General features: G+C 39.3%; 2 protein-coding genes across 3 annotated transcripts in view; one reads left to right on the top strand and one right to left on the bottom strand.

Annotated features, from left to right (window-relative positions):
- Positions 1–6,559, top strand: part of adam10a (ADAM metallopeptidase domain 10a) — a 29,358-nt gene extending 22,799 nt beyond the window's left edge. Inside the window, exons 9-16 of the mRNA XM_036136364.1 lie at positions 38–201; positions 287–470; positions 562–712; positions 812–995; positions 1,570–1,681; positions 2,084–2,304; positions 2,419–2,545; positions 3,905–6,559. Coding sequence (XP_035992257.1) covers positions 38–201; positions 287–470; positions 562–712; positions 812–995; positions 1,570–1,681; positions 2,084–2,304; positions 2,419–2,545; positions 3,905–3,972 — 1,211 coding nt within the window. The 3' untranslated portion in view covers positions 3,973–6,559. The remainder of the gene's footprint in view (positions 1–37; positions 202–286; positions 471–561; positions 713–811; positions 996–1,569; positions 1,682–2,083; positions 2,305–2,418; positions 2,546–3,904) is intronic.
- A 316-nt stretch (positions 6,560–6,875) lies between these two features.
- lipca (lipase, hepatic a) lies at positions 6,876–21,789 on the bottom strand. Of its 2 annotated transcripts, none has more exons than XM_021312043.2 (9): positions 21,380–21,789; positions 18,895–19,079; positions 18,494–18,676; positions 18,299–18,416; positions 16,882–17,115; positions 11,944–12,186; positions 10,391–10,505; positions 9,855–10,073; positions 6,876–7,240 (listed from the first exon to the last, which is right to left on the bottom strand). In XM_021312043.2, exons 1-9 carry the CDS (start codon positions 21,459–21,461, stop codon positions 7,084–7,086), a joined length of 1,536 nt encoding a protein of 511 aa, XP_021167718.2. In that variant the 5' UTR covers positions 21,462–21,789; the 3' UTR covers positions 6,876–7,083. The 2 variants fall into 2 exon arrangements, with proteins under 2 accessions (XP_021167718.2, XP_012710635.2); XM_012855181.3 differs by having other exon boundaries at positions 18,494–18,673; positions 21,380–21,786.
- Positions 21,790–24,696: the final 2,907 nt, after the last annotated feature.

Raw genomic sequence — 24,696 nt, 5'->3', positions numbered from 1 at the left:
TTTGTTTTGCTTCTCTTTACTTATTGCCGCTTAACAGGAAGCTCCGGCGGCATCTGTGAAAAAAATAGGCTGTACTCTGACGGGAGGAGAAAGTCTCTCAACACCGGTATCGTCACTGTGCAGAACTATGGATCACACGTCCCTCCAAAAGTGTCGCACATCACCTTCGCACATGAGATTGGACACAACTTTGGCTCACCTGTAAGTTAACTCAAGTGCTGCGGCTCTCACAGAAATACTCCACTCCATACTCCTGCAGGTGATTTACGTGCTTCCTATTACACAGCATGACTCTGGGTTGGAGTGCACCCCCGGAGAGTCTAATCAAAAGATTAATAAGGAGCAGGGCAACTACATTATGTACGCCAGAGCCACATCGGGGGACAAAATCAACAATAACAGGTTCTCCAGCTGCAGCATTCGCAATATAAGCGCTGTTTTGACGAAGAAGAAAGACACATGCTTTGTTGGTAAATGGTTTTTTCTTCTTCTGATGATCACAGTGGAAAGGATTTAGTATGTGTGAAAGATTTGGTATTAATCAGGTGCATCTCTACGCAGAGTCCGGTCAGCCTATCTGCGGCAATAGAATCGTAGAAGACGGAGAGCAGTGCGACTGTGGCTACCGCGACGAGTGTAAAGATCCCTGCTGCTATAATGCCAATGAAGAGGAGGGCAAAAGGTGCAAACTTCAAACTGGAAAAATCTGCAGGTCTGGCTTTCCTACTGGACATTTTATCAAACTAAAAAAATACTGCAATATTGTCATTTATTTTAAAATATTGCATATATTTATTCCCCTCCCCCACAGCCCCAGCCAAGGCCCGTGTTGCACAGCCACGTGTCAGTTCAGGGGCTCCGAGGATAAGTGCAGACCAGAATCTGATTGCGCTTTTGAAGGCTCTTGCAATGGAATGACTGCAATCTGTCCAACCTCGGCACCGAAGCCCAACCTCACCTCTTGCCATGGAGACTCACAAGTTTGCATCAGTGGGGTAGGCAGATAACTACAGATGGGTTTGTCTTTATAGTGCAAATAATTCTGAAAGTCAAATTTCTCTCTGACAGGAATGTGGAAAAATAGAGTGAAGGGATGATAAAATACAGAGCAGCTCTGTTGTGTGGACACAAAGCAGAATCAGAGTCATAAAGCATCTACAGGCGATATTACTACAGCTCCTCATGGGCATATATTTTACATTTAGCTGCTAAATAGTTAATGTATCCCACTTTTTTTGGATAAACTGGGAGTAAGGGGAATCCATTTCATACACCAAATAATAAATGTACAAAATTAGCAAAAGTTCATATAAGCTCTTGAGCCTTGAGTCCAAATGATGCTTTTTTCTCTAATATGCTCCAGGTTAAAAACTAACCTGTGAATGACCTTAACATTCTGATATCTAACACACCGATATGGTGATAAATAAAAGCACGTCCAAAATGAACTGGGTGCATAGAAAACAGAACAGGAAAGCTACTCTTTGGACCCTGAGGGTTAAGTCATTTTTTTAATTTCTTTCTTTTTTTTTTTTTTCCCCCTCAAAACGTCCTGCTTGGTGTGTGTAGGTCTGCTCTGGTTCTATCTGTAAGAAGTACGGTCTGGAGGTGTGCACCTGTGCCATCCCAGAAGGCAAGGACGAAGCAGCAGAGCTTTGCCACGTTTGCTGCATGGAAAAAAGTGAGTAAACATGCCGCTCCTCCTATGAATCTAAACTTTACAAGTTCAGTAATAATCTTCAGTTCGAAGTATTTGCAGTGTATACTGAGCAGTACTGTCAAGAAGCAGACATTCTGTCTTAATCCTTTTTTGTTTGGGGGAGGGAGGGTTTATGTTGTATTCTGATTATCTGAGAAACAAATATTAGGTTTGTATTAGCTGTAATCCATAATCATCCAAATTAAAACTCTTTAAATATATTAATTGCTACATAATGATTCTATACAACAGAGTTAACTCTTTGGATCAGATTACTGAGATGAATCATCCTTTCAATGCTTTTCTGATTATTCAGCCTCACACGTATATTAGCAGACCAGTATTCTTTCTATAAAATGAAATGTTGACTTTTATTTCATCCAGATGACCCCAGCACCTGCAGCAGCACAGGCTCAGACAGATGGGCTAAACATTTCAACCATACAGTGAAAACGCTGCAGCCCGGCTCTCCCTGCAACGACTTTAAGGGATACTGTGACGTCTTCAGCAGGTGTCGACTGGTGGATGCAGACGGACCTTTGGCAAGGCTGAAGAAAGCCATTTTCAACCCAGAGCTGTACGAGAATATCGGAGAATGGATTGTGGTGAGCGTTTGGCTGTAGGCCTACATGATAAATAAAGAAATGCATAAAGCACCTTTCTGTCGCAGCCAGCATTGCCTGCCTGCAATATGACGGCCTATATTTTCTGATGTTTAGGCTCACTGGTGGGCTGTGCTGTTGATGGGTGTTGCTCTTATTTTGCTGATGGCGGGCTTCATCAAGGTCTGCAGTGTGCACACCCCCACCAGCAACCCCAGACTTCCTGAACACATGAAACTCCAAGGTACAAAATAATATAAATAATGCATCTTAATGTAAAAGTAATTTTTTTTCTTCTTTCCAAATGTTTTTTTCTTAAAGAAGTATCATACAAAAGACCACAAAAAAGTGCTTGTATCCAGAGATATATGGATTGTTATATTGTTACAAATAGATGCGTATTGTTGTAATAGCTTGAGGGAGCACATGCACAATGTAAAAAAAAAAAAGTTATATTCTGCGTTTAATCTCTGATTTAAGTTAACATGCAAGTATATACAGGGATTGCAAACTGCCCTGTCTCCCATGGTTAAATAGGAGTAAAAATAAGTTATTCTTTTATTCCTCTGGAAAAATATTGGACTTACACTGCAAAGATGGAACTAGAAATTAGTGTATTTGTCCTTGATTTGAGCAGGTAAATAAGATGAATTTGCCAATGGAATAAGATTTATGCACTTAAAATAGAAACAATTCATCTCCATCATCTTATTTTAAGTGCAGGATATCTAATTATCTTATTTTAGGGGTCAAAATACTCATTCCATTGGCAGATCATCTTATTTACCTGCAAGGATAAATACACTAACTTTAAGAACATTTTACTTATTTTTAGATCCGTTTTTGCAATGTAGTTTTATTTGAGAAAAATCCAAATTTGCTATTCAGTGCAAAATCCCTTGTTCATGAATAACTGCACATTTCTGTGAAGACTAAATAGGGTTGTACAACGTTTAAGCGCATAGAGAGAGTTCTTTGATCACTCGTATCTGCACGATCTCTTCAGATGTGCAAAGTGCTGGCTCCTCTATTATGGCCTGATTTTGCTCACCCACAGCTTTTCCCCAGGATTTAGGTTTGGGGGCTGAGATGATCATGAATAAAGGTTGATTTTAGTATCAGGCGAACCATTTCTCTGTTAATTTGACCAAATGTTAGAAGATTTGTCACAATTGGGTGTTTCAACAAGTTTAGATGACTGTTTCCCCACAAAGTCCACCATATTTTTATTAACATATTAATATGTAATAATGTTTCAAAGAGTCCAAGTTGCCAAACTCAACCTGGAGTGATGATGTAGAGTCTTCTGTAAAGTCCAGGCAGAGTTTTTCAAACTCCATGTTTACTTTTGTGATGGTGGGACAGCGCTAAATACATAAAATATAAACTTGTAGTGCTTTTCAGTTGCTGTTACGAATGTGCAGACAACGGGGAATTTTCACCCTGTTCCTGCTGCTGAGAATAGGGACAGTTTAGACGCAGCCATTCATGAGAGGACCGTGAGAAATTAGCTTCCCTGTAAAGTCCTGTTTATTCTACAGAGGAGACAGAAAGTCTTGGGTTTATGCTAATTTATAATTTCATCAACGTTCATATCTTCCAGATACACTGAGAAGACGCAAACGTCCGGCTCGCAACCCTCAGCAATACCAGATGGCACCGATGCATTGAGACGGCGCTCTGCTCTCTGCTGCTGTTCTTAGTGCCTACAACAGAACCACTTTACTCCAAAGAGTTACCTTTACCACGTAATGCAGATTTTAAAGAACTATGAACTAAATATGTTTTATTGAGTGGGGGGCTACAGTCTTTCCCCACCTCTGCTCTGAGAGCCACATTATTAATGGTTCACAAGGCTTTTATAAGAAACTAATCTTTCATGGAGGAACCTGAGGAAGTTTGTATTTTTTTCCCCCATTTGGTCTTAGTAATCTTGCTTTGTTTTTCTTTGAAATATTTTTCTTAATTTTTTTATGACTGTGGATGAGAGAAATGGGGTTTTGTTTGTGTGGCCTTACTATTATTATTATTATTTTTCTCCAGTCAGCATCTCCTCTCTGAAAGATGTTGGGTCATCAGTATGATGGCAGCTAAAATGTCGTTACAAGAGTTTTAGCTGCAAGTTTAAACGATCCAATTGACATCGCTGGAGGATTTATTATTCTCAAACCAAATACTTTAGATTTTAATAGCAAACATCCTAATTGTGTGATGTGGAGTCCCCCCCCCCCTCTTATTTCTGATAAAAAATTACATTTCTAAAAGGGTCAAGGTTGTCTACAGTTCTAATTCACTTTCTCAGGATCACTAAATCAACAATGCTGATGTGTAAAGATGACGGCAGGCATTTTTCACTGGAAAGCCTGTATACATGGGTTTCATGTCCAAAACAGGAAGACCATAGATTAAAGTCCGCTCTAATCCCAGAGGGCTGTTTAGATTTTGGAGACTTTGAGGTGGTTTTGCACTTGTTTTGTACACATGACTGAATTACTTAGAGAAACCCCTTTTTTCCTTACTGGGTTATTCCACACTTTTACGCCATCGTAGCTGGAATATGCTCTAGTAAGTTAGTAAGCTGTTAAAGAAACCAGGCCAAAATAAAACCAGTGGGTCCAGCCGTCAGCCTCTGCAGCCTTTTTGGTGGGAATGTAAATGTTTTTCTTTGAGTGAAATTTATTGCAGTTCAGATAACTTTGTGTGTTTGGAGGAACTGTGTCTTATTGGGGGAGTAAGTCTAGATGCTAATTCTTAATTGTGTTACTACTGCTGTAGGTTGGGCTTGATATAAGAGTGAAAGATCAGAATATCTTCTACTAATGTCTTTTTTTTTTTTTTTGCTTTGCTCTTTGGGTTTTTCCCTCTAAGTTGATTTATTGTGTGTTCTGCGCTGTCTTGGTATGCAAAAGTGCTTTAAAATGTGCCTTCATTATGCAGCATGACCAAAGTTGGGAGGAAAATGGTGCATGACTGCTAAACGTGGACTACTGAAAGTAAGACATTTGGACGTCTTGGGGTTTATGCCTGTGTACCAGGAGTGTGATACACATTTACTGTATTTTCCAAATCTTGAACAGCTCTTTGCAAAAAAAAACAAACAGATTTTCTGGTTCGGATGACGATTTAAATCCCAGCCCAAGCTTCAGTGGTCGTCGTTCAGGGTAAACTTAACATTACATAAGCGAGGCCACTGCAAGGTTGTGTTTTTGATAAGATATGCAAATGTGTATTTTTAAGCTCTTGATGCGAGGTGTGATTTAGGAGTTAGGATCATTGCCATACGGAGCAGAGCTACGACCCAAAGTTGTTTTTTTTGTATGCAAAGTGCCAGGTCTCCACTGATCTGCCTATCCAGAGCATCACTGAGCTCTTCAGTGGAAAGATGGCCTCATCACAGTGAAATGCCTTCTTTCTATTCATCCAAACACGAACACGGGAAATGTTTTCATACAGACGTTGCTGAAGAAAAGCAAACTATTTAGCTTTTTACTGCTTAATTTTTGGTGTTGATGGTGTTATTATTTATTTATTTTTTTGTTTTCGCATTTTTATGGGTGATTTTTATTTTTATTTTCCCCACCCCTCCTTTTTTTTCCATTTTGAAGCAGTATGAAATATGAGATCCTCAGTAAGTTGATACTTTGGGAAATGTTGTTTATTCCTTGTGATGTTAAAATGTGCACTGACATAAAAGAATCCAAATCCAACAAGGTAAAGATTCCCAACCACTGTCTGATTTTAATGCCTCCTGTCTTTTTATATCATGTTTCTGTGTCCTCATTTTGTTCTTTAACCCATTCAGCTTATTTTAAACATTTTACAACCTTGCAGCAAATGTGCAAAGACCTTTGTCTGTAATACAAAAGTGTGAGTATATGGTCGTAAATTAGATAAGTATTCAAGGTGTCACAACCAGTATGACCATAAGAACAGTGTACCAGTTTTCCTGCATGGTGGTAGCGGCATCATGCTGAGGGTCTGTTTCAAAAAGTGGACTGAACCAGATAAGAGGAGAACCTACATCCTTAAACTTCACATTATATTTACGACTATAGTACTTGATTAAAACGTGGGCTCAACTGGTTATTCTTACAGAAAAGAGACGCCAAACGTTTTAAAACCGGAGGATGGATGAAAGGAAGCGTGGTCAAATATCTATGCAGAATTATAGCCCATCAGGACCATGCTGATGGCTACACAAAATGTCATTGGAGGTGTATGTATATTTTTCACTGTAAATTAAAGAAAATTGACTGATTCTAGCGTGTGCACCCAATTCTGGTCCTTGCGTTATTCCTTCATGGAAAATGAACGTCTCAAATAAATCATTAAAGGGCCCTAAGTTGAGGTAATGCTGATGAGTGGATGCAAACTGATGACCCTAACCGGTAGATGCACTGTATAAGAAGAAAACACGAACATCTGATGGGATTTTGTTTATGCTACTGAGGTGATATTTGTACATCAATACCGTTTTAAAAACGGAATTATGCCACAAATATAAAAGGGATATTTTATTTTCAATACTGTTAAAATTAAATCTGAAAAACCTTAAACAAGAAACAGCTCAGCGGTGTCTGCTGAAAGATATAGTTTATTAATAGTTTCATTTATCACAGTCTATTGTAAACGGTTTCAACAGGTGCTTGTTTTTAAGCTTCCAGACAAATTTATCAGTGCTTTTTTATTTATTTTTTCCTTGAATTATTTCATGCTGATTTCTTAGTCTGCACAGCGTCATCTTTTGAGGAGCTTGTTTCGTGTGTTGGAGAGCATTCGGTATCAATATTTAGTCTGTTGAACAGATGTATTCATTTTCACCGGTCTGCTGTGCTTTCTCCTGCGCAGCGTTGGCTTGTCCTCTTTGCAGCGCACAAACACCTTATCTTCACCAACTTCAATGTGTGGTCCATCGTTGTTCATGGCGCAAAATGATGTCCTGCCACAGAAACACAGCATGTTAGGGTGCAGGCTGTCTAGGGTTATTTGGATGTAGCAGTGAAATGTCCACTAGATGGCGACAAAAGCATGTGAAGATGATAAGGTGAGCGGTGGCTTACAGCCTCTTTCTGAAAAGGCTTATTTAAATAGTGTGACCAAGACCTTCAGCAGTACTGTATAAATATCTAATTAGAATAAAAGATCCAATTAGAGTAAAACTGGACATTGCCCGTCCATTTTTTTTTTTTTTAATAAAATGTAACGCATTGTTGCGTATGAGCTAATGTACTCAAAAAGACTTCTGGGGTCTTCATAGAATACCTGGAGTAATGGTAAGATTAAAAACTAGATTAAAACTAAATATTATTTAGTGAGAGTAGCACTACGTCAACATTTTTACCCAAAAGTAAAGTATTCAGTGAGACGGCTACTCGAGTACTGAGTGATTAATAACGGCTGATGATTTAACATTCAAAAATTATGCAGTCAGACAAATTTATAAGGTTTTTGTGCAAAGTCTGGTATTTTAAAGATGAAGATTAAAAAATCTACAAGGAATAACATAATTGCAAAATAAATTCAGGCAGAAGAAACTCTCTTCTAAACCATTTTTTCAACATTAAACTTAAACTATAGAGCAGTTGATGCATATATGTTAGAACAGTGCAAAGTACTTCCAAAGACATGATCTACTTTTTTTTTTTTTTTTACCTCCAAATGGCTCAAAGAGCTCAGCAGACAGGAAAAAAAAAATAGCAAAGATGTGCAGATGTGAAAATAACAAAGCATGTGTACAAATAAGGCGTCACAGTTTAACATAAAGTCTAAGTTTTTGTCTCTGATGCATTTTTGGTTAAAACAAGTATGTTCTTTATTCATGAAGTCACAGTGGGTAGAATGGCCAGAAATTTTACTCAAGAGTAGCGATACTTTAGTAATAATGAGTCAAGTAAAAGTAAAAAAGTATGGTAACACTTTATTTGAAGGGGTGTACATTAGACTGACATTACACTGTCATAAACATGACATAACACCTGTTATGAACATAAATGACTCTTTATGAATGTTTATGACTGTTGTCATTAAATGTCATTCGGTAAATTATGACACTATTAATGCAAAGTTGACATTGTTTAACATGTCTTTGTTATGACAAGCCCTTAACTTAACAAAACCCCAAGTCAAGCCCTTAATTTAACCTAATCCCAAATCAAGCCCTTAAATTAACCTAATCCCAAATCAAGCCCTAAATTTAACCTAATCCCAAATCTAGCCCTAAATTTAACCTAATCTCAAATCAAGCCCTAAATTTAACCTAATCCCAAATCAAGCCCTAAATTTAACCTAATCCCAAATCTAGCCCTAAATTTAACCTAATCTCAAATCAAGCCCTAAATTTAACCTAATCCCAAATCAAGCCCTAAATTTAACCTAATCCCAAATCAAGCCCTAAATTTAACCTAATCCCAAATCAAACCCTAATTTTAACCTTGTCTCTGTTAATGTGAAGTTGTCATAACAAAGACATTTTTAACAATGTCAACTTTGCTTTAATAGTGTCAAATTTACCAAATGACAATGACAACAGTCCTACACATTCATTAAGTCATTTATGTTCATAATGTCATGTTTATGACAGTGTAATGTCAGTCTTATGTACACCCCTTCAAATAAAGTGTAACCAAAAGGGTAGTGGAGTAAAAATACTCCTAAAAGTACATTTTATTCAAAAGTTACTCAAGTAAATGTAACTGAGTAAATGTAGCTAGTTATTACCCACCTCTGATGGATTATATAGGCATTTTCAACTGGTTGCACTGGATTTTATTAGGGGATATCAGAGTAAAGGGGACAGAATACAAATGTGCACCATAGTTTTCTTTGAAAAGTGTTTTGGAAAAACACTGCATCTCATTGTCCTTTCACTTCACAATTATGCTGCACTTGGTTTTGACGAGAAAATGAAAAAGCTGCAGGAGCTGCAAGGTACTCTAAGTCCTAGGTAGTATGGCAATGCTAAATACTTATTTACTTATGCACTGCTGCTGTGTCGTGCAGGGCATGCGGAGCGACCATCTGCCTTACTGTCCACAGTTCAGGTGAACAGCTGTAATGGTGAGAGGAACCACCATTTCTGTTTAAACCGCATCATTTCTATTAAAACTGGCTCTGACTCGTCATATGCTGCAGTTCGCATGTCATCCACGTCAGGTCTGGCTGATTCCAGCAAAACAATAAACACTTTAATTCTGATACAGAACTGCTGTTTAAAAAAAAAAAAAAAGTTTAGTGGCTAAAGGGATTTTTTTTTTCTGCCATCGAAAACGACACAAGAATATAAGCAGAGGCAAAACTGGTGTTTAAAAATAAATTAATAGTTTGTTTCTTGATTGCGGTTTGTTAATTTACTGCTTTCAGCCAAATACATAATTTAAATAATTTGCTAATTGTTACATCATAGTGGAACATTTTGGTTAAAAAAGGAAAAACTTGGCTTTAAAAAAAAGTTTCCAGCAGGAATAAGACAAAGGAGTAGATTAAGTCTAAATAATAATTTATGAGTTTTGTGTCATACGTGTGTTTAACTAGTGAAGGAAGGATGTGTGCTGTACCTGTCCTGTGTTTCTCCTGCTTTGACGCTGATTTTTCCCACCATCATCTGAGGCTTACTCCTCTGGCCGCCCCAAGGAAGGATGCTTTGCATCCGAGTCCACACGTTCCTCCACAGATCAGACGTCTCCCAACTCAGCTTCAGCATCATTAGCTCTCCCAGGTCCTTGTCCAGCGTGATCAGGAAGGAGAAGGTTGTGTTTCCATGAATACCTTCATCTCTGCATGGCGGGGAGATCAGGAAGGAGTGAGGAAAACAAGACAAATTTACAGTTTCACGCTCTTGTCGTCTCAGAGTGACAGCTTGTTGATGTGACGGCCCACAGCTAAGGCAGATGTTTCTGCTGGCACTGGCCAGTTAAATGATTTTTGATTCATGTAACATGAACACATGTCCTGTGCAAATAATTTATTCAATTCTATTTTATGGTTTTCTTGAGCTGCTGCTTGTCAGCTGCTCTCTTTAACTTGGGCAGATTTAGCAGCTCCGTTTAGCAGGTCTGGTGTGAGCCCGACGGCAGGCCGCTACAGTACTCACATGGTGATGAAAAGATCTCCGCTCTCCTCCTCGGTTCCTTGGAGGGAGAAGATGAGAGACGGCGTGATTCTTTCCGTCTGGTTGACAAACTGGATCCTGAACTGGTAATGATAGACTGCAGAGAAGCAGGATAAAAACAAACCACAGGGGTCATGGATTCCTGAGCAAACAGTTTTTAAAAAATGGGCCACTTCAACGCGAGACGGTACAGTGGCTTGTAAAAGTATTCACACCCCTTGATCTTTTTCCACACCTTCTGTCATGCTACAACCACAAACCTGAATTTAATAAGATTTTATGTGTTTGGTCAGCTCAAAGTAGTGAATAAGTGTGAAGTGAAAAGTAAAGCTTGCCCTTTTTTCCCAAAATTGTTCAGAAAAGTCACCTAATGTAATGGCTTTAGTTTGGCGGTGACTACATTTAATGTTAGTGTAAATCCAGATGTTCTGTTAAAGCCTCAGAGGTTTGTGAAAGAACATCAATGAACAAGCGGCATCATAAAGACCAAGGAGTTCAGCAAATGGGTCAGGGATAAAGTTTAAAGTAGAAATGGGTTATGAAACTATATCCCACGTTTTGAACATTTTACAGAAAATAATCCATCATCCAAAACATGGAAAGAATATGGGTCCAGCTGCAAACCCACCTAAACACTGGCTTCCACCTAAAGCAGCGGTGTCTAAACTTTTCACCTATTGGGTCAAAATTGTTAAATCGAAAGCACTCGAGGTCCAAAATATGAATAAAATACTAACCCTGCCCAACAAAATATGATAATTCTTAGAAAAGATATTAAACTGTATTTTGCCTATCTCATCAAATGCATTACAAACAGATTTTAATGCACCAAAGTCGGCATATAATAAAAGTCATCCTACTTATTATGAAATTAAAGCAAATGTAAAAAGTGTGCTTAATAAAAGACAAACGTCTTATGTAGTCCTGAACACTCAATTAAACATTCAATTGTAAGATTTTAACTTGTCCATAATAAATGTACCTTAATTATAAATAAAAAAGTTTCCGTCTGAAAAGAGCCAAATCTTTCTTGAAATTCAGTTGGAGGGCCGCACAAAATCAGCACAGGGATCACAACTGACACCTGGGCCACACAAATTAGCATATTTTTGGCATTTGGTTGCACAATTTTTTCTGTTTTGGGGTATCAGATTAAATGGGGCTAAATACACATGCAAACTACACTTTTTTCTGCATTTCTTTTAAAGACATTAAAAATGCCTTTAAAAGAAATGTAGAAAACCCTGCTTCGTTTGCATCCAATTTTACAATTAAGCACTATTCTGTTTTGAAAAGCCACTAAAATAGGATTAAGTTTGTGGTTGTAACTTGACGAAATGTGAAAAGCGAAAAGGTACAAGAGGTACGAGTACCTTGTCAAGGCAGCTTATAAATCTGCCGCGTTGTTAGTCAAAGTAGATAAATGATCCGGCAGAAACCAAAATCAAAGGTCACCATCTTGACCCGGTTTGGCGCTGCTGAGTGGAGCGGCCTGTAAATGCATGTGATTCCCATCCTGCTGAGTTCATACGCACGTTTGTACGGCATCCGAGATCTGGTTTTCAGGTAGAGCTTCTTGCTCCTTGCGGTGCGGACCTTCCTGATGTCGTAGCCCAGGGTGTTGCAGCGGTTCTTCCTGCAGTCCAAGCAGATGCCCCTGACGAAGGCGCTGTTGTCGCTGCACCTGTAGGCCATGCTCTGCTTGTCTTTGTTCAGCAGAGAGTCCATGAACAGGTGGACGGAGCGCTCGTGAGCGCATTTCACCGTCTGCTCAAAGCCTGTGTGAGGGCAGAAACGGTGAGAAGCACTACTGAGCAGGTCAGAAAGCAGCTTATCGACAGCATTCTTCATCATTAAATTCTGACATCTGATTGCTTCTTTTTGTCACATCTGTATCTCAGCTCTGAGTAGACCAGGGGTGTCAAACTCATTTTGGTTTAGGGGCCGCATACAGCTTAATCTGATCTCAAGAGGGCCACACAAGTAAACTCATTGCAAGATTAAATAGAACTAATAAAAGTGGACTTGTTGTTGATTTTTATATTAAATGAATTTCACTTTTACACAATATATTATGAATAACCTCAGCGTTTTTAAGAAAAGTATTTGCAATTTCAACAACTTTTACTCAGTTAAACATTTACTTGTGCATTATGCATAAGAACTGATCACAGTGATTGTACAATGTTGAAAAACATTTATTCACATTTTTTGGAACTTAAAGGTATACTATGCAACCAGGGTTGATTTTCCAGCGAGGCTCCCCCCAGAGGGTGAAAGTAAAAGTGCACTGTCGTAAAGATGCTCAGCTGTTCTTGTTTCTCCGTCAAGCCAGGCGCGGTTGTTTTGAGCTTAGCAGACAGGCGAACGCAACGAAAAGTGGAAAAAACGGCAGTACAAACAATGACTAACACAGTGAAAGTATGAACATCAAGCTTCCCGCAGCGCTATCTTGGCGAGGCGGTTTTATTATTATTATTATTTTTTTTTTTTTTTTTTATGTTGGCGAGACGCTACCGCCGCCGCCTCGCTAAGCCGTGGCCGCCTCGCCAAGCTGCGTCCGCCTCGCCAGTTTTATTATTATTATTATTATTTTATGTTGGCGAGACGCTACCGCCGCGGCCTCGCCAAGCCGTCGCCGCCGCCGCCGCGGTAGCGTCTCGCTAACATTAAAAAAATAAAATAATAATAATAATAATATTAAAACTCGATATGCTTGCATGTTTATTTAACGTTAACACGCGGTTCTTTGTTGTTGCTTTCGCGCGTGCATATAGTGAATGGCAGGGCAAAAACACATGGAGTTCTCGCTGTAAAGCAAGACCGACTCTCGCAGTCTTACACGAGACTTCTGAGCCTGTGGGTGTATTTCCCCCACAGACCACCAGGGCGGCCGAGAAAACCTTTGTTCGACCTGAAATTACTCATTTAATCATCCAAAACGGTATGGAACACATTAATTAACTGAAAAATGTTGCATAATATGCCTTTAAAAACACTGTCCTGCATGACAAAATACATCAAACAGAGAAAAATTAAGAAATGACTTAAAATCAATATTCCACATCTGAAGCTCAGTGCTACCATCTGCTGATTAAAACACAGCGCTCCTCGTGGACAATATAGGAACTGCAGGTTGTCAATTAAACAAAGTATGTTTTTTTTCAATAATTGTTTTATCCATCTCTTCCTTTTATCTCCTCTTTCACCTTTTCCTGTTTTTTCTTGTTCTTCCTTTCCTCTCCTACTTTCCCATTGTAGTGTCCATATCATTTGAGCTATTCCCCGCATGAATCATAATAAAACTATTCACATTCATAAATCAAGTGGAGCACTATGGCAAAAGCAGTACTGCTCCACTTGTGAAAGTCAAATCTGATGAGCTCTTTTTGGCATTAAGACAACAATTCTTATTGCCACATTGCCAGACAGGACACTGGATAAAAACTTTTTTTTGAATAATTATAACACATTTAGCCACCGGGTCGGACTAAATTGTTCGGCGGGCCGGAAAGCGGCCCACGGGCCGTATGTTTGACACCCCTGGAGTAGACGGTTGTCGCCTGGGGCCAGCTCGGCTCAAAGGGACGGACACAGCAGATAGCGTTGCATGTTGCCAATTAACTCCTAAGGATGACGGACGCTTTAATGTGGCCATCGCTGTCAGATTATGCAGATGTGTTTTCAATTGAGGGGAGCCACAATTCCCAGTGTGGGACCGCAGGCAGTTAAAGGCATCAAAATCAAACTGTCAGCTAGCAAAAAGATGAACCGCTGGCCAAGATGTGGCTTCCAAACCACCCGTGTTTTCATTTGGAAAGAGCAATGGAGGAATTAAACTGTTGTGATAGAGCACAGAGAGCAGCAAACCAGAAAAAGCACCAGGCAGCTTGACATGGCGTTCCCGTCTGCAGTGGGTTGAAAATGAGATGCAACGCGATCAGCGGGTCAAAGAGACTCAGAAGAAGAACCAGTCGTTGGCTGATGGATGCCAAAAACACACCAATTTAGGTTTGATCTGGATTTCACGATTTGCCTCAAATAAAACAAGCACAGCCCATAACATAACGGCCATGTTGTTGTTGCATTTGAGCAGCGTTTCATGAAACGCTGCTCCACTAAAGAGGCAATTTCTTCAAAAAGCACAAAAAAACGTTTAAGTTGGAATCCATTCAATGTCGACACTGCCTGTCTGATAAGACTTTAATAAAAAATATATACTGTATGTATATATACAAACAAAAAGAATCAAACAAAATGAAAGTATTGTTCCTGTCCCTTGTTCTGATATTAGAAAATATAATGACTTGCAAAACTATTCACACCCTTTGAACTTTTTCACATTTTGTGACATTGCAGCCATGGACTTTAGCAGATTTTATTGTTTTTTTTTTTTTGTAGAAGAGTGATGCAAAGTAATGTGTGATTTAGAAGTAGATGTAAATGGATCATTGGGTTTAATTTTCTTTTTACAGCCAAAAGTCTTAAAAGTGAGTCAACTCCACCGAGTCGACACTTTTGTTGAAGCACCTTTTGCTGCAGATATGGCTGCAAGTCATCTGAGGTTTTACTTCACCAGCAGCTATAGATTATTAAATAACTCAGTCGTGTTCGATTTCCAGGGATTCATAGTTGGGTTCAAGTCTGGACTTTGATTGGTCCGTTCAAACACAAGAATGTGCTTTGATGTAAACTATCTCATTGTAGCTCTGGCTGTGTGTTGAGGGCTTTTGTCCTTATTTTTCCAGCATTGCCTTGTATTTGACTCCCTCCATCTTCCCATAAACTCTGACATGCTTCATCCTCCTGGAAGAAAAGCATCTACATTTTTCCCCCCAATGGGATCAGAGAACATTCATGTTTCCTGTACGCCCTATACGGCCTTTTGGCAAACCAACTTTCTGTCAAAAATTGCTTTTCTTTATGTGATGCCGCCATAATGGCCAGATCTGGGTGTAAGACTATCATTTGGAGCGGTTTGCTGCTGAGTGTGACGCAGTCGGGATGAGAGTCAGCTCTTCGATGTCCGAGGCCATCATCCTCGACCGGGAAATAAGTGCCCTGCCCCATCTGGGTTCAGGGTCAGGCTCTGCCTCAAGAGGAGGAGCTATAATATCAGAAGTGATGGAACGAGTGAAGGACAGACAGACTGGGGCTGCATCTGCAGTAAGTAAATAAGAGCTGAGGGCATAAAGCAAAGCTATCGATTTCCTGGTCTGTCTATGTTCTGCCACTCATTTACAATCATGGAGGTATTGATCATGACCAAAAGAGCAAGATCCTGGATACAAGCGGCCAAAATGAGTTTCCTCCAGGCTGATGCGATTTGAGCATCTAGACCCAGAACTCACGGGAGAGACTACACATCCTGTTTGGAACACCTTGGGATCCCCCAGAATGAGCTGGAGGAAGTCGCTGGGGAGAGGGATGTCTGGGGTTCCCTCCTGGACCTGTTGCCCTCATAACCTGCTGTCAGATGGATGGGTAGACATTTATTTATGATGTCAAAAGACTATCCCATCTGGGCTGAGAGCAACTTCAGCTCCTCCAGAGTTACCTCTGGCTCTTTCTTTCTTCTTCTATTAAATAAGAAGTTCTTCTTGCCCAGCATGTACACATGGCGTCACAGTCCTGCCCTGGTACGTCTGCAGTTGCCGCACGTTTTTTTCATGCTCAGACGACGGATTAAAAAGAAGTCTGTGAGATGTTCAAAGCTCGTTCTCTCAGCAGCAACAAGCCTCTGAGGAGACTAAATGGTTAGTCTCCTCCGAGGCTTTATCAAGTTCAGAGGAACCCCAAAGCGCTTCACACCACAATCAGCGATTCATTCACAGATTCACACCCTGACGGTGGTGAGCTACATTGTAGCCACAGCTGCCCTGGGGCAGACTGACGGAGGCGGGGCCGCCAGACAGTCGCCGCCCACTGGGGCTTCTGACCGACCGGCAGCTGGCAAAGCAGGACAAGCGTCTTGCCCAAGGACACAACGACAGAGATGGACAAACAGAGGTTTTGAATCAGCAGCCCGTTGGTTACAGGACGAGCTCCTAGGTCCTGGGCCACCATCTCCCCGAATAGGCGACTTCTCAAGGCTTTATACAGGAGTATGAGGGGCTGAATACATACTATGCCACACTTTTTATTTTTAAATTTTTTTTTGTGAAAATAAAATCGGATAAATGCTCCACAGTTCGTGGTTTCAACACAATGAAATGGAAAAAAGTTGGAGGGAAGTGAATATATTTGCAAGCGTTGAGGTATCACCCCTGGACAGCCTCTGTACATAAACACCTTTTTGTTGTTTATTGCTGCGTTATTATGCTGTTAAAAGCCATAAAATGATTTTTGTCCAAAGCTGTAGCATTTGGAGTCTGAAATCGTAGTGGACCATCCGGGCTTCTGCTGGTCTTGATTCTAAGAGGATTAAGTTCAACATGAGGTGTTTTTTAAAAGTGTGTTTTTCAGTGTCATACCAAGGATCCCGTATTCGCTTATGTGGTCGTAAATGTTATGAAAGTCACATCCAGGCTGGAAGTCTCCTCCGTTGGGATAGAAGTCGTAATGTGCCACGGCTTGCTTGATGCCCACGCTGAGGCCCAAACGCTCGTGGGTGAAGGTGTGGATGGCGTCCACAAACTCTGCGTCATCGGGAGAAAGTCGGTCCGTGGGAGACATGCCCTCAAACAGCGGCCCTGCCGGGTCCAGGCCTGCGGAGAGAGAGAATGTGCTTTAAAAACTAAAAATAATAAAAGTAAGGCCTCCTCCAGAAGAATTAAAAGATTTATTTTAAAATTGTGCGAACATACATGTATTTAAAGAGAATCTTTTTTTTGTGTCAAAGCAGTCAGTCTGTGTCAGGACCTTATTCACATGGAAATGCAATTTTTTTATGTTTTATTATTTCTGTGTAAAAAAATATTTGAATGGCTGTTAGGTGACATTAATAATGGATCCTTCAAAGCCAGTGAAGCCCTGTTCATTCTGAATATGTGCTTTTAAACTGTGCTCTGTGTATTATTTTAAGGTAATTTAAATTTATATTTTATGCAAAGCTAGGCCTGGAAGCTTTAGGCACAATAGAGATCCCTGTAGGTACAGATTGCTGCCATCCTTGTGCATTTTAATCTGCGTGACGCCTGGGATCGGTACATTCTTTGACCTTATATTTTACAGCACTTTAGTCCAACTTGGTTGGTTTTCAATGTGTTATTTTCTATTTAATCATTACTAAGCTCAATCTCATCTTTGGATTTGATTAGTTTTTCACAAGTGTGTCACACCTGGTCCAAGTTTGTTAAAATATTTCACCCCTAGGATCTTTTTGAACTCAGGATGCTACTAACCTTGGCCCTAAATTAGTCGTTGATTTACAAAATTAAACCCCCCACCAGGACAAGTTACAGACATTATAGCACACATACATAGTCAACATTTTCCACAAAATGAAGTGTTTAAAGTCACGTGTTTCAGATTTTGACCTGGATATGATCAAATGCAGTTTAAATCCTTTTAAAACAAAGTGGGTGTTTAGTTTATCACTGAATTAGAAACTTGTACACTTGGTGTATGTTTTCTTACGGTGTTCCCAAACCCTGTTGAGCAGAAAGGTAAATAAGCAAGAGAAAATTAATTGAGAGGTGAAATAACACAGCTTTTTTCCAGTGCTAGGACTGATCCCCAAACCAGGTGAGGAGTCACATTTCCTGTATCAAAAACTGCTCCTTTCCGGCCAAATGTTTCTCTTTCCAAGAGAGAGAGGGGTTATTCTGCAACATTCTGCCTTTGTTATTGTTGCGTTTCTTGGAAAGTACCAATCTTTCTTTTTCCCTTTCTAGAACAACAGCCTGGAGCGATCCAAAGAAAAATGATGAAAAAAATAAAATAACTCACCGGTAATCCTCCCGATCTTGTCTGAACCTTGCAGGAAGCTTCCAGCAAACCCAGATATGTGAGCTCCCAGGCTGTATCCAATCAGATGAGCTTTTCTCACCGGGTACCGGTACTCTCTCTGTTTGGGATGTGTTGCACTTAAATACATTTGTTTTCTTCGCGCTTTAAATGTGGTCCGTGCTCAGTGAGTCTGACCTGAAGAGACCGCAGCAGATGAGCTATATCCTTGCCCACAGTGCGGGTGCTCTGCACAGCCAGGGGATAATGTTGATGAGCCAGACTCAGCCAGTCGGTCATCACCACGTTAACATCTACAAGGTTGCTCTTCAGGGTCGTGGCCATCCTGAGCACCCAGCTCTCCATCATGCCATCCACCTTCAATAATAATAAAAAAGAACCAAAGCTGGATTGTCATTCTGCTTCTTAATAAAGCCAAAAATGTTAAGATGGGCACTCAGGTTAATATGTAAAACAATAGGAGCATTTCTGACTAAGCAACCCGTGGTAATGGTTGTTTTAATGCTTTAATAAACATGTTTCCTTTCTTGCTGTCAGGTTGTGGGTTTTTTGTGTTCAGCGAAGTGAGTTGACCTTACCGACCACCCGTGAGTGATGATGATGAGGGGATTACTGCTGTTGAAGCCGCAGGAGGTGAGAGTGTGCAGCTGCAGAGGGTCCAGCGTGCAGGTGTCCTCACCTCCCAGAAACAGCCTGAAGACTGAACTGCTGACATACGGCTCTTTCATCCTGAGGACGCCCCCCTCCTCCGTGTGCGTTACACCTCAGAAATCAAACAGAAGCTCTGCTCGTTAGGTTTATTCTCCTCGATTACGGGATATTCTACTGGATGGGTTTACTTTGAGGCGAATAATTAGAGATATTTCATGGAAATCCACTTGAGTTTTTGAAGGTGGAACTAACAGTTTTATTCGTAAAAAAAAATGTTTAATGGAAAGATTAAAAACTGCCTTTCATTCCTTTTCCCAACTGGACTTTAACTATTGGAAAATATCATTTGACCGCTGATTGTTTGATCCCCAATGTGTAAATATAAATGACAATAACAAGTTCAAATGCTCAAAATTATCCGTCATCTATCAATCAATAATGCAAACTCAAAAAGGAGTTTCACTAAGTTTACATTTTCATTCCTTCCCCATTTTCTTCCCCAATTATTAGGTTTACAAATAAAAGTGTATCACTGTAACAAATCGTCCACATTAGATGAACAGTCATATTCAATAAATTAAGATATGCATTTCTAAGAAGCTTTTTTGTCAGATTAAAAACGCAACAACCTTCAAACTGGTATTAAATATACTTTTCTATAAGCCCCCATTTCTGCATTAAAAATGTATTGGTCTGATGCAAAATTCTAACCTTAAATGCTGTGTTTTTATTTGCCGGAGGTAGAAAAAAACCCTTAATTAACAGAATTAAAGGCTTTAAAACATAATCAGAATTATGTTACAGAAATAAATGAACCTTTCAATAATATTCTAATTCACTGAAAATGACTGTAGTGACAAGTCCAGAACTAATGCACACACAAAATAACATATCCCTCAAAACTAAGATAACAAAAAACATTTACCATAATAGACTCTGAGATTTAAGCCCAAATAACCCTCCGTATGTTGTGAAAATAATGTTATTAGTTATATCTATTAATTGTTTCATGCTATTATGTCCAAAAACGGATATAGAAAATTCCTCCAAGTTGTGCAACTTTAATTTAATGTACCCTGGTCTATCTACCCCTCCCACCCCCCCCCCAAAAATAAATAAAATAAAAATAAAAATCCCTTAGACATACATAAACATACTTTCCGTTAAACCGTGTTAGTATGCTCACAATAACAAGCAGGGTTTAATTCTTGTGGCTCTTTTTTTATGTGTCACAAACTTCTGTAAATATTTCCCAGATCTCCGCTTTAGATATCTTGTTTTGCTTATGATTAGACAGACTCAGCGCAGATTTGTTGGCAGGCGTGCATAGATGACTCAGTGAAATCAGTCAGCTCTCATTCAGCTAATCCATGCACAACATTTTCCCCCAGTCAACCCCTCCTTGCTTCACACGTGTACAAGCAGCAGATTTTCTTTGAGAACACAGCAGATTCCGACCTAAATGTCCCTCGCAACAATATGTTCTTGTTGTAACTCTATTTACATAAAAAAAATTAAAAAAATAATAATTCAGTGCCCTTTTTTGGTGTCCAAGCTGAAGTTAACTCTTTGAGCAGATTTGGACTCACTTTGCCTTTTCTTTGTTTGGTCTCTTATACTGCAACACCGGATTATCCATGATGACACAGACAACTATTATATTCACAGAGAGCGAGAGTGCACAAAAACATGCACATTCAGACTTTTGTAAAAAAAACATAACAAAAAAAATCGTTGACTTTGGTTTCCACATTTTGGCACAAGTATGTACGCTGTGTGCGAGCCAAGGGGCTGCACAAACAGCCCAAAAACAGAAAACAGTGTGTTTACAGTCCAACAAGAAACACATGTCAGGATTATTACGACAAATCACTTCCAGATAAGGCCCCGTCCTGATCTGCTTCGTTTTTCTTATTTTTAACAGCGCTTGTGGTTGAACCACAAGGCAAAGTGTGACAGATGAGATATACAGACCGTGCAGATGCAAAACCTATTTCAAAGACGGCTTAAGTCCAGATAAGAGATCAGAAAATGGGAAATTGTTGCACATTTTCCAATAGAGCAAATCCTGAGCATAATGCAAAGCAAAACTTTGCACTGAGCGTCTCGTAAAATGTTTGAAATATATTTAAAACCCTTAAATATCCTCATGTTGCATCCATTTCAATTAGCAAAGAATAAGGAGTTTAGTTTAAATCTTAAAAGTAAATTTATATAAACTTGGAAAGTACATAATGTATTTAAGACGTTCATGGACATTGGCCCAAATATAAAATATATCTACTCACAATATCCGTCAGCTGTACAATATTCCCTTTATTTATCTTTATGAATTTCCAAATCACCGATGAAGATAAAAAAGACAAAATAAAATCTCTTATGTCACCTTTTGTTTGATCGATCGACACTTACTTGCTCTGCTTCCTCTAATTTTCTTCCCCTCACCGAGGTGACACGCTATGAGCAAACAGCACAGGATTTTGAGCACAGACATGGCTCCACTCGGGCGTTTTTGGTTTGTTCCTCTGAACCGGGGGGGTTTTAACTCTGGAGCTGAAGAGTTTTGAAGGTGAGCTCCCTTTGGTGAAGAAGCTCTGTCAGAGAAGCCTCATAGCTGTCCGGAAACCTGAAGTCAGGTCATCGTACTGCGCTGAACGGACAGAAAGGAGACGGCGGTCCAGACATCAGGTGGTTTTACTGCTGACCTGATTGGCTGAGGCCTCATGGTGTACATTCAGCCCATTGCGAAAGAGGGAAGGTATATGGGCAGAAAGGGAATTTGGCAGAAACCCATCACTCTTTTTTTGTGTTTTTTTTTCTGTAGAGCCTCTCCAATCCCACCTATAAGTACAGGTCACACTTTTCTGTATGAACTGGACTCGCCTGACTACCACGATGAAACAGTTAAAAGACAAGGGGCTGAATTTAAGAGCGCTTGAAGGGGGGAGTTTTCCCACAATGTTGCATCACATGTTTGAACAGCTTACACGTCGTACTCCGTGTACCTGGTTCAGGCTAAAAGTTGAGCGTAATCGGGGCAATGAAGCAACATGGTGGCTCCAGCGAATCCATCACGGGCAAGAAAACAAGCAGGACTTTGACTTTGTTGTCCTGTTTATCCTCAATGTGCCGTTTCCGTCTGGCCGCGATAAGCACCTTGCTGCGCCATCCGGCAATAACAGTTTCAATGATCAGTTGCATCTATGATATTTCACTGGAATCAAAGTGGTGTCCAGCTTTCTTGTTTCTTTCAGAGCAGTGAATTAACCTTTTGCCCGGACTGGTTTCCAGTATCAGGCTGACTGTAGGTCAATGCTGGGAGCAGGTTCAGCACACAGACAGGGTTAATCATCACACAGGGGTCAGGAAGACCCTAACAGTGAACCCAGACGCGCGACTGCGTCTCCTGCAGGCGCCTGAACAGCGCGCAGCTCAAAAATGCAACCAAATAAAAAAAAACATCCTAAAGGGCGAGTTCAAGTGTTATAAGGTCATACTATTTAGTGATTTCAACATTTATTCAGAATGTGGGCATATGTCGCATTATAATTAACTCCCTTTGTATGTATGTGTCAAATGAACAAAAGAAATTAGGGTAAAATATTAGGTTAACTGTTTATAAATTAAATTATACATGTCACAAATTGACATTGTCATTAAGGGTTTCATAATAAAATACATTCATGATTATATATAATCCCCATGTTGTTACTTTTACGGTACAATCCACATTTCTTCTTCTTTTTTTTTTACATGACAGTCTTATGTGATACACTAACACAAAGTAGTATCTAAGTTGGAAGTGGAAAGGTAAATGCTACGAAGATTTCAAAATTAAAAAAAAAAAATCTAAATCTGAAAAGTGTGGCATGTCTTTGCAGTCAGCTCCCTTTACTCTTATATAAGTCCTTTAAAAAAGCAATATTTTAAGCTTACCTTTTAATTCTAGTTGAACAAAATATCAGGCTTTCAGAACTATTAGTATTTTATTTTATTTTACTTACTGTTTTATTGTTAAGTTAAGGCATGCACTGTGCTTAAACATAAATGGCTGCATATGCTGATGTGAACTTTTATTGGTACATTTGAACAAACCCATCTAATTTAGGATTTCCTTGCACTTCCAGAGAACCCCAAAAGGAACAGTTTTCTCAAGTTTAAGCCAGAAAGTGAAAGTTTCAGCACCATGACAATGCAATAAATCCTCAAGTATGTATGTAAATCATCTGTTGGGAAAAGATACTTAAGACCAGCAAATTTACAGAGAAGAAATTTTGCCAGCTTGTAACATGGATTAAGAAAATGAGCAGGCGGCTAATTTATTCGTAAAATCTTCCCAATTGTTTTAACATCTTCAATTTAGAAAAATGAAATAAAACCATTGAAGTGGAAAAATAACTTTTATTTGCACTGATTTACCAAACATACTAACATTAACATGCCACACATTTGTGTTTCACAACAAACAGCACCACCTCTTTATCCTCCATTCAATTATCTTTGCTTTTCAGAGAAAGACAGTAAACTTGCACATGGTCCAAATAAGCTCTCTAAAATAAAGTTTAAATCATGAGATACAGTGAAGAATGTAATCTTTATAAATGTCTAGCCTTCTGCAAATACACAATATGCGGGACTAAATCTAAAATGCTTCAAAACTCCAAAATTTAAATATTTCCCCCCACTTACGAAAAAAGGAAAGCAAGCAAAAATCATGCAGTTTTTTAAATCATTAATTTCCTGTTGCTTATTGGGCTTAATAAATTCTCCTTGCTTTGACCCCTTAAGCTCGTGAGTCCCCTTCCAAGGGGGCTTGAGCTCTTTAGCAACAAACACGGGCTTGTAGCAGACCAACTGAGACCGATACACACTTATCATATTCCAGATCTTCATCTGAGACTCCTCTGTAAAAGTATCTACCAAATATATAACAACCTCCCACATTTTCAATTTCAAGAATAAATTCCAAATTTCAAAAATTGTGCCAAAACTGTGTCGAAATGGCACAAAACAGTATGGGGTCCACCTGGATTTTTTTTCAATCTAAACATGCATAACTTCTTAATCGCTTGGAAAATAGACCCTTAAACACAAAGATAATATATCTGAAAAGGTTTTAGCTAAACACTAAATCCAGATCTTCAGGTGAGAAACATTAAAACTGACATAAGACTATTTAAATGATTTAAGGCTGGATAATCTGTGTAGATGGCGTAAAAGCGGCAATATTTCAAATCCAATAAAGCAATGAAACAAGCAAATTTTTTTACAAGCATGCAAAAGACAAAGTAAAAAAGAAGAACGTCACCCCTCACCCCAAAAAGTATGTGAAAGAAAAATGCAAAGAGCAACTTTCTCACAATAAAGGTTCAAATTCCAATCCTGAATCTTGCGTTGATTGTTTGACTGTAATGAAAAAACTGCTGCAGTACCTTGAAGACTCCACTGACCGTCATGAACCTGATGATGTTGCATAGCTACTGTTCATCTGGATAGAAAAAGTCCGTCAGGAAAATGTATTCTAGCCACTGATTAAAAAACTGTAAAATGCATCGCTTTAGACACAGGTCTGGCTGGGATTGAACTTTATAGCAAAGATACTTTGGTTACACTTTATTTGAAGGTGTGTACATAAGACTGACATTACACTGTCATAAACATGACATAACACCTGTTATGAACATAAATGACTCTTTATGAATGTTTAGGACTGTTGTCATTAATTGTCA

The sequence above is a fragment of the Fundulus heteroclitus genome, chromosome 4, assembly GCF_011125445.2.
Source record: "Fundulus heteroclitus isolate FHET01 chromosome 4, MU-UCD_Fhet_4.1, whole genome shotgun sequence".
NCBI classification, from domain to species: Eukaryota; Metazoa; Chordata; class Actinopteri; order Cyprinodontiformes; family Fundulidae; genus Fundulus; species Fundulus heteroclitus.
Note: the sequence above shows the minus strand (reverse complement) of the source record. Positions and strands in the feature narration are given on the sequence as shown.